The 9,763-nt window shown below is 45.4% G+C and overlaps 1 protein-coding gene across 2 annotated transcripts in view; it reads left to right on the forward strand.

Annotated features, from left to right (window-relative positions):
• Positions 1 to 1,603: 1,603 nt before the first annotated feature.
• The window catches only part of LOC105563017 (protein stum-like), a 30,059-nt gene continuing 21,899 nt past the window's right edge, over positions 1,604 to 9,763 (forward strand). The window contains exons 1-3 of one of the 2 annotated variants that reach the window (XM_012014263.1): positions 1,604 to 1,936; positions 3,194 to 3,588; positions 4,159 to 5,914. In XM_012014263.1, coding sequence (XP_011869653.1) covers positions 3,210 to 3,588; positions 4,159 to 5,914 — 2,135 coding nt within the window. In that variant the 5' untranslated portion in view covers positions 1,604 to 1,936; positions 3,194 to 3,209. Of the gene's footprint in view, positions 1,937 to 2,995; positions 3,589 to 4,158; positions 5,915 to 9,763 lie in introns of those variants that run through there. The other variant, XM_012014262.1, reaches the window with a different exon arrangement.

Genomic DNA, 9,763 nt, shown 5'->3' on the forward strand with positions numbered 1-9,763 from the left:
TTCCTTGTATCCGCCGAGAATACTCTCGTTGCCCGGACACGTGCCAAGCCGCACAGAACGAATGATCGTATGCGCGCGTTCGTTAATTGCTGGCCGAGCCGAGTCTTCCTTCCTTCCTGCCTTCCTTCCGAGAGGGTAGAGAACTCAGACTTCTGTATACTGCTAGACTGCTACCTTCGGGCTGAGGCAAAATGTTCCGCCATGCCTTGCTAGGTATGTAAAATAAAGTAGTATGTGGGTATCGGTGTGTCGCTGACAGAACTACTACTTTATTTACCTAACGAGACACGGCGGAACTCTTGCCTCACTTTTCAGCTCGAGGGTAGCAGTCTGGTAGAGAAGCGTCCGTCCCACAAAAGGTCGGACCTGCGGCCCGACGGATTTTCCGCGAGACATCAATCGCGAGGAATCGACGGGACGGTAATTATATGGAAATCCGAGCGTATTGATCCACTCTCCTCGTACGTTATCAATATTGTTTGCCGATACGTCTGGCGGAACGACTGGCGAACGGTTGAAATGATTAAATCGGTTGGGACAGAAAGGGTGCACGTGATGAAATCATGTATTTGGGAGGAAACTGTTTTATATCGGCATAATATGATTTTTTCACTAAGTCCTCGTGAAAAAACTGGTTCGTTAACCTTGGAGTCGTCAAATATCCTTCTGGTATACCTTGTTTTCGTCTAAAAGAAAACTACCCGGGGGAAAAAAGTCATATATCCAATTTTATCTAATTGTATAAAATAATGCCAGATTTGATGAAATTTGGTCAGATTATATCCAATTGTTAATGCATCCATTTATAAATATATCAAAGCAGATGTGACGAGATGAAACGGTATAAATATCTGACTATATCTGACCACATCTGCTTTGATATACTTAGAAATGGATGCATTAAAATTTGGATATAATCAGATCAAATTTTATCAGATCTGACATTTTTGATGTAATTAAATACAATTAGACATATGGCTACGGTAAGATTAGCAGCCTACCGAAGGCGAAGATGAAGTAAAACCAAATGCTCAAGGTACCAGTTCCCCAAGGAAAACTGAAAAGTCAAGATGACGTCAGTTTGATGTCATATTAAAAATGTGACATAAATTTGGTCAATATGACATCAAATTGACATCATCGTGGCTTTTCAGTTTTCCTTGGGGAACCGAAACGTGACATAAATTTGGTCAATATGACATCAAATTGACATCATCTTGACTTTTCATTTTCCCTGGGTCGTTCTGTATCAGAACGAACTGGATAAAACAAGTTTTAAGCTTAATACACGAGGAAGAAAAAGAAGAAGAAGAAGATATCTGGCTTTTTTCCCCGGGTATTTACAAAAATTAAGCCAAATTGGAGGGCGTTTTCGGAAGACCCTAATAGCACAGTGCATTGGCTAAACATTGGCTCAACACAACCAAATATTGGGCAAATGTTTGGCCAATGCACTGTGCTACTAGGGGAATAGCCAAAACATTGTTTAACATTTTAGTTTTACGACGGAGGATCCAATGTTAACTCCATCTCGGTCAAAATGTCACAGGTCTCCTTTGTGCTCTCGCCGGTTCAATTGATATAAAAAAATCCCGAACGATGGACAGCTCGCTTTCGTCCCGGCGGGTGAGGCGAACGCAGAAAGAAATGTACGCGAAATTAGTTTAAACTTTTCCCCGTTGCGCGCGCGCACTCAATCGATCGGGATGGTCGGGACGACCGTTTCTATTTCTGCAACTGCGGTTTTCCATCCGCCAGGCGGAACCGCAATCCTGCGCTATCACGATTTTTATCGAAATAAAAATTTCACCGCGCGTTTTCACGACGGTCACGCACTCTCTCTCTTTCTCAGTAGAGATTTCTATTCTTCGCAGGTGGGAGCAACGGCGGATCTCGGCGTCCCCCTCACTTCGGCGACCTGCATGAAGGGCACCAGGTATACGAACGTTCGAGTTCAGATTACGTAGAATGAATTACAGAGCATATACAGGGTGTCCGAATTTGATTGTGCATCCCCCAATAACACCGCAGAAAATGGTCGGATGGAAAAAAGTTTCAGACAAAAGTTATTTGGTTCCGAGGGGGACATCAAATGGTGTCATTAATTGGACCTTGAATAGTCACCTTGAAGGTCACGTGAAGGCCACCTTCGATTTTTTAAATGAAACTCCCCATTGTTTATTATACTATCTTATTTTACTAATTACTATGAACAACTTTTGTCTGAATCGTTTTTTCATCCGGCCACTTTCTGCGATGTTATTGGGGGTGCACAATTAACACCCATGGGACACCCTGTATACCGAATGCATAAATTGCTTGCAATTAGTGGAATTAAATAACGTCAAATGAAATAAAAATAATTGCATCCGCGTGGGCAGATGCATTTATACGAGACGATGGCAAAGAAGTTGCGATTTCGCAAAAATAAATTTTGTCTAACAAGGTACGCAATAGTGGACCCAAGAATTTGAGCGACGATGTTCTTCACACCGCCGTAATTCATTTTACTGTTGTGCTTGAATCCGTCATTATTATTAAAATGTTGAAACTTACACGGAGTCGTACTCTCTAAATTTTTTAGAGTGAGATCTCACTCTTTTGGAGTGAGATTTAAATGCCGCCAGTCCGACCGCAGTGCAATTTCACTTTTTGAGACGAAAAACCACGGTGGCGGAATACCGTACTTTAAGCTGGAGTGAATTTTGGAGTGTTAACGACTTCACTTTAAAAATAAGAGTGAAATTCTTCACTTTTTGTCTTAGAGTAAATTGGAGTAGATTCACTCTATTGGAGCAAACTACACTCGAATAGAGTGAAGTGGTCCAGCGACACCGCGACTCGAGTGAAAATTTCGCTCCAAAAATTTTAGAGAGTACCCAGATAACATGCTTGTCTAAAAGACATCTTCAAGACTTCTTTAAAACGTCTTTAAGATATCTTTTAGACATGTATGTCTAAAAGATGTCTAAAAGACGTGTTAAAGACATCTTAAAGATGTCTTTTAGACATGCATGTTATCTGATTGTGAGTAGGGTCCGAATATTCCGTATAATAAGTTAAAAGATGGTGCAACAATTTTCTCGCCATTTCTCTGCTTTCGTCACTTTAATCGCACTGATGGCACGCAAGTTCGCGGCACGAACACAGGCGCAGGCCAATCGCAGTTAACGTTGTGATTTCCCAATTAAAGATAGGGCCTCGTAAGAATGAGGCGGACCGATCATGACGGCCACGTCGCGCGGCAGGGTCCGCCGCCCTTCCGGGTGCTGGCCGTCCCCGACAACATGTACTTGTCGCCGACGCCGCCCGCGGCGGCGCCGCCGCCCCCGCGCGCACCCGAACCTTACAAGGTCGCCCCGACGTCGACGTCCTTCGGCAGGGCGCACCGTCGTTCCAGCTTCGTGATACTCGCCGAGTCTAGGCCGGCGAGTCCGGAAGCCGGCGATGCGTCGTCCACCTTGCCGACAGGGAGAGTCTCGCCCTTCCGCGGACGTGGCTTCAAGGGCCCGCCCCCTCGCTCGATGTCGAGGCCGCAGTCGCCGGAAGTCGCCGGGGACGGACGTCGACGTAGAGTCGAACGAAGGGGTAAGCAGAGTGTGTGTCACGAAGATCCCCTTCGTTGCAATATTTCGAAGATGCCGAGAGAGAACTCGTAAGGATTCTCGACGTTGACGAGACATTTCTGACAGTTCGGACAGCTGAAATATTTACCCTGCAAAAGCTCCCAGACGCGCTCTTATATGATACTTCTACATTGGTCCACAAGACAGCTTTATTTGAAAATTACTTATCAATGTGCTTAGTGGGAATTGGTCCCAAATAAAAATTTAACTGTCCCTGGTTTTGTCTTCATACTTTAATCGTGTGGAAGAATTTTGCAATTCTACAAAGCCAAGTTCAAATTTCGTTAGAACTACGAATTGAAACCTTCAAATACCAACATCTTTTTTATTAGACTTCTGAACTGAGTGTTTTAAGTATGAAAATGTTCTGCCATGCGGCCCGCAACTTATCCTGATATTATTTTGTGCACAATTTGTGCTAATAGAAAGAATTACAAGCGCAAAAACTATATTCGACTGTGTCGGTAAAAAAGATGGCGGAAGGATCCTCGTAACGATGGCCCTTACTAAGTCACCCATTTATTTTGTGCAGTGTCGTTGTCGCAGCAGAACAGCCCCAGAAGGAGCCTGATACCGCAGCCCACTTATCGTCAGCGGTCCACCTCGTTGACGAAGGACAACGAGCGTTCGCCGTCGCCGAAGATCGGTCGCCGAGTCACGAGGACGCGGCTGAACGTCTCGGACTCGCGGGGTCGATTGAACGCGGCCGATTCCAAGTCGCAGCTGAACGGCTCGAAGACGCGTCTGAACAAGCTCGACTCCCGGGGTCGCACGAACCTGGCCGAGGCTAAGACCCGCTTCATCTCCAACTCCACCAGCAATCTCAACGGTAACTCGACGACAACGCGCCGGCAGCCGATGACGAAGGGCTCGACGCGGCTCTCGCCGATCCAGGGCACTCCGACGAAGCCGGAGAAGACTCCTCGATTGAACGTCAGAGGAAAGGACGCCGCGAGGCAATCTCCCACGAAGACAACGAGAACGTCGTCGCAGAAGAACAACGTCGCCGCTGCTACTCGAAGGGATGGTCAGAGTAAAAGTCCCAGTAAGGATCGCCTTCTTTCGCCATCGAGGATTCCTCTGAAGGCGAGCAAGGCAAACGGCTCGTCGAGCACCGGCAGGTTCATCTCGATGCCCGAGCAGAACGCCGGCAAGACGGAAAGGTTTGCGAAAGAAGACAAAAATGATAAGAACCAATCGGTCCAGAACGGCCGATCCGAGTCGAACCCGAAGGAAAACGGGACAAACGGGAACTCCTCGAGCAACGCGGACGACGTGGACCTTATAGATCTTCTCAAGCAAACCTCGCAGGCGACCGGCACGTCCAGCGAACGTCTGGTGAACACCACGACGACCACGGCGGTGCAGCCGTTGCACATCGACGCGAACACGCTTCTCGTGGAGCGCAGCGATGGATCAACGACGAATCAGCAGAAGGAACGACTCGACGGGACGCTCAGGCCCTCGGTTTCCCCCGCGGCCAAGGGCGAGTCGCCGGTGTCGACGCCGACCGTAGCGTCAACGGGGCAGAAATCCTCGCCGTTAACCGTAAATCAGCCGGTCAAGGCAGGCCAAGCGATTAATCCTGGAAACGATAAGAAAGACTCTCCCGTCGGCGCGGAGAATAGCACCGGAGGACACTCGAAAAGCGGCAGCGTCGGTCAATCCATGAAAAGCGTCAGGGTGAACGAGGAAAGTTTAGTTCAGCGTTCCGGCAACCAGTCTTCTGCCAATCAGCGTTCCGGCAGAAGTAGTCAGAATGCTCGCGGCCCGAGGACAAGCGACGGGAAGACATCGGAAGAGCCGGAAGCCGCTTCGGTGGCCTCGGCGGAGGTGAAGAGCGGCTCTGCGGGCAGCAAGACGACCGCGGGTCGCGACGCCACGGCGAACGATAAGATGCCGACGGTGATGGAGAACGACTCGAAGGTGAAAGCGGTCGGGCAGGCGGAGACGACGATGAGTAACGCGATGGCGACGAACAACGTGGCGAGGAGCAACAATAATGTGAGTCCCGCGGTTGGTGCAGTGAACGCAGGTGTGAACAGTGATGCTGTAGTACGAACGAGGAACGAGAATCGCGGCAGCGACGCGTCCTTGAAGTCGTCCACCGGCGTGTCCACCAATTCGATCGAGAGCGTGAGGTCGACGGACACGGGAGTGAGCGTCAACACGGTCAGAGGGGTGTCCTCGCCGAGGGAGAAAACGGGCGTGCACACGGTGAAGCGGCCGCAGGAGATCGAGACCCTCAGCGGCAACATCGTCCGCGTCGAGCAGAACGGGGAGCCAGCGTGAGTTTTCATTTTGTCCCGTTTAACCACGTATAGGAGAATAGAGTAAAAACGGCATTTTTTTTAACTGGAGGGTACTTTTGTAAATGAAGTGTTCTCTTAATACCTCGACGCGATTCGCGTGTAAAGATGTATACTTTGAGACGCGCGAAAATTGGCGCGTCTTATATTCTGCGCAAAAGTGCGCATTTTTGCGCGCGAATCGCATCAAAGCGAACACTTCATTTACAGAAATAGTTCTTAGTTAAAAATCCCGTTCTATTCTTGACAAACGGAGCTTTCAAAAGCTTTCAAAACAGATTATTTCTAAAAGCAAAATGATCTCGTGCCTCAAACAGAATAGAGAATGAATTTCCTACAATTCCTTAAAGTTATTCTTAAATGTTTCGTTAAAGTAACTAATTGCACGTTTAAAATGTGAATGAAAATTATTAAGTGCGTTCCCTTTATTCTATCCAGTCTTTTTTTCTTTCTCTTCTGTTCTCTTTTTCTTATTCTACTTATGGAATTCGTTTCGTTTGGACTGTAATTAAGCACGATCAATGTCAAAGAGATTGATAATACGAAGCTAAAAAATACACACCCAGTGCGTACTTGAAATAGCGTTACTTTATTATACGGTAATTATGCGTTGTCAAGCGAGGGCGTATTAAAATGCGTCGTACAAAATGTTGTACTCCATGAATCTTTCATAAAAAAAAAATCGGACAAGCGATTGTTGTACCTATAAATTTCTCCGTTTTGTAGTCGCGTGATACGTTGATTGGAGTTTACATACGTGAGTTCATCTGCTAATTCGTCTTGTTTTCGTCCGTGCAATCGATAAAAAAAATTAAAGCTATTTGTTCCCCGCGGGAACGTGATCCGGATTGCGCTTTGTGCAGTCCTGATAGACCAGAAGATGAAATTTTTCGCGAGTCGAACGGCACACGGCAACGAGGCATCGTTCTCAATTAAAATGAATGAAATCTCACGTGACGCGATTGTTTTGCGTCGAAAAGAATAGCGACCGGAATCCTTATCGCCCTCTCGTAACTCCACAATTCTCACGTTCAACCGTTCTGATTCGCCACTCAATTTTACGCCAGACATTCGCGCGAGCCGCTTAAATCCAAAACTTCGTAAAGAAGTACAAGAACACTCCTTCCTGAGATAAGTGTGTAAGATATTTTTGAACTTGGGGCCCCAAGCTCAGGCTCGAACTGTAAGTGTTACGGGTACAGAACTATGGCTTATTTATCCACTCGGATTGGATGATTACCAGGTTCAGTTTTCAAATTACGCTCACTTTTATTCGCCTCGCGGTTGCTCAAACGAAATTTCTTTCGATATAAATCTGAGATTGTTTTAAAGTCGCGTATTTTATCGCGCCGTAATAACAACCTAACAACTAGGTCTTTCTCTCTCTCTTGTCGTATTACGTACAGTTTTGAACAGAAGCGCATAGAGTGCCTTTATTAAGCTACGCCAAGTCCAACTGTATTTAACGTTCGCGAATTAACGCGATAAATCTTCGAGATATCTCATCGCACTTTTCGAGAGTACGAGAATACGACGAGAACTTGCGGATCGTGGAATCGGCTACTTGGGCTGGACGGTTGCTATAATCCTGCACAAGAATTTATCACCCTTTAGTATGCAAGAGCCGGCTGGGTTCGTTTGTTGCAATTTACCGGCTCTCGCTTTGGCCAAGTCTTATTATAGCGGCCGTGTATCGAATTTCTGACGAATGTATACACGGTAAGATCGCGTCATTCGCCGTGCTGTGTAGTATTGCAGTAATTTCGCGGGTATCTCAAAGCAAATCGCAGGACTCTGTGTTGCGTTACTGCGCAGTTATTTATTCATCATTCCACGACGCTTCCAGGCTCGCCTCCAGTCTAGCACTGCTCAAGACGAACTCGTCGCTGAACCTAATTGCGATCGCGTGATTTAGGTGGTTCTGAACGACTTCTGACGGGGAATAATTAATTTTGCGGCTGCTCCGTCGGTTGATTCGTATTCATATGTGACCGCGAACGCGTTTCGCACGTCGTCGCGCGAACAATCAATCTTTTTGTCTCTCTTCAGAAAGCTGGGAACCAAGTAGACCGCGCTGGAATACGTAAAGCCGGCAGTTTCTACGGTAATCTCGATTATTAACGACGTTAAAATTAGTACAAAATACGGGAAAACTCGTGTTAAAAATTAGATGGACCCCTCCTTCTAAACCATGAAATTGTTGAGTTAATATAATAATTCTAAGCGCTTTCTGCCTTCGTGCTACTTTTGTAAATATTGTTTACATACTGTAGCGATTTCTCTCTCTCTCTCTCTCTCTCTCTCTCTCTCTCTCTCTCTCTCTCTCTCTCTCTCTCTCTCTCGATTGTGAGTTAGCCCAAGTTACTCACTCGAATGACAGAATTTCTCAAATGGTGAAAAATCTCCCGATTCTCCTTTTTACCCTCCCTCGGGACTTTCTACGTGCTTAGATCTGTATCATTCTTGCCCTATCGCGTAAATAGCGCAAATCTGGATCCAATGCTATTACACTTGAATGTATCATAAAATAGGATCGATACAGCGCCAACCATATTTATTACAGAGAAAGGAATATTTTAATCTTAAATGAAAAATTCTAAAGTTCTGAATAAAATGACAGTATGTATCGTCTTTTGCCAACTTCGTGCGTTCTGAGATGGAGGGAAAATTTATTCTAAACGCAAGAATATATATAAACTGGTATTTAGATAAGTTACTCTTGTCTCGATATAGCGAGTCAATCTTTTTTAATTCGGCAGAGGAGAATAAGAATTGTTGATTTTTGATATTGCCTTATTTTTATACTAAATGTGGTTGCGAGAAATATACACCCATAGAAAAAATTTCCGGATCCAATGCTATTACACTTGAATGTATCATAACATAGGATCGATACAGCGCCAATCATATTTATTATAGAAAAAGGAATATTTCAATCTTAAATGAAAAATTGTAAAATCTAGAATAAAATGATAGTATGTATCATTTGCCAACTTCGTGCGTTGTAAGATGGAGGGAAAATTTATTCTGGACGCAAAAATATATAAACTTACATTTATATAAGTTACTCTTGTCTCGATATAGTAAGTCAATCTTTTTTAATTCGACAGAGGAGAATAAGAATTGCTGATTTTTGATATTGCTTAATTTTTATAAATATAAATGCGTCAATATTTTTTGGTATTTTTCAGTAACAGAAATCCTTTCTCAGGGTGTAATAACAAACGGAAATATCCGGTGAAATTGTATACCCGATGAAAAATGTGATCGGTTTTTCGATCAGATTTCATCGGATGTGTCCATAATTTAATCGGAAAACGTAATCGGAGAAAAATCACCGTTTAATCGGCTTATCCGATGAAAATGTCTCTCAGTGTGGAGAACTACTTTCTACCCGACAACTAGAGGATGATTCAAGAGATTGTTCGCAGACGTTAGGACGACGTGATTTTATTATCACGGAATACGAGCGACGCCTGCGAAAAGACGTACGCGTTTCCGCGGAAAGTTTTTCGCTTCGCCAGCCAAGACACGAACAGGCCGAGGAAGTTCCCGTCCTATCTACAGTCGCGCAAGATTCAAGAGTTCCTTCACCCCGACTAGTTATAAACCTCCACCTTCGGCCGAAGCGGCCGAGGTGTGTCTATCGATCGTGCTGGGATTTACATCGACGAGCCACCGTGGGCTAGCTCAAGGGGATAATAAATTAGAATCCCCGAACCATCCTTCTTCGCCGTCATAATGGCCGCCGGTCTGGGACAGGGTGCTCTAATAAAAATACCTTCGACGTCCGTCCACCCTTTCCGTCGACGCTCTCCTCGGAGTGCC

The sequence above is a fragment of the Vollenhovia emeryi genome, unplaced genomic scaffold, assembly GCF_000949405.1.
Source record: "Vollenhovia emeryi isolate VEMERY1.0 unplaced genomic scaffold, V.emery_V1.0 DF939181.1, whole genome shotgun sequence".
NCBI lineage: Eukaryota > Metazoa > Arthropoda > Insecta > Hymenoptera > Formicidae > Vollenhovia > Vollenhovia emeryi.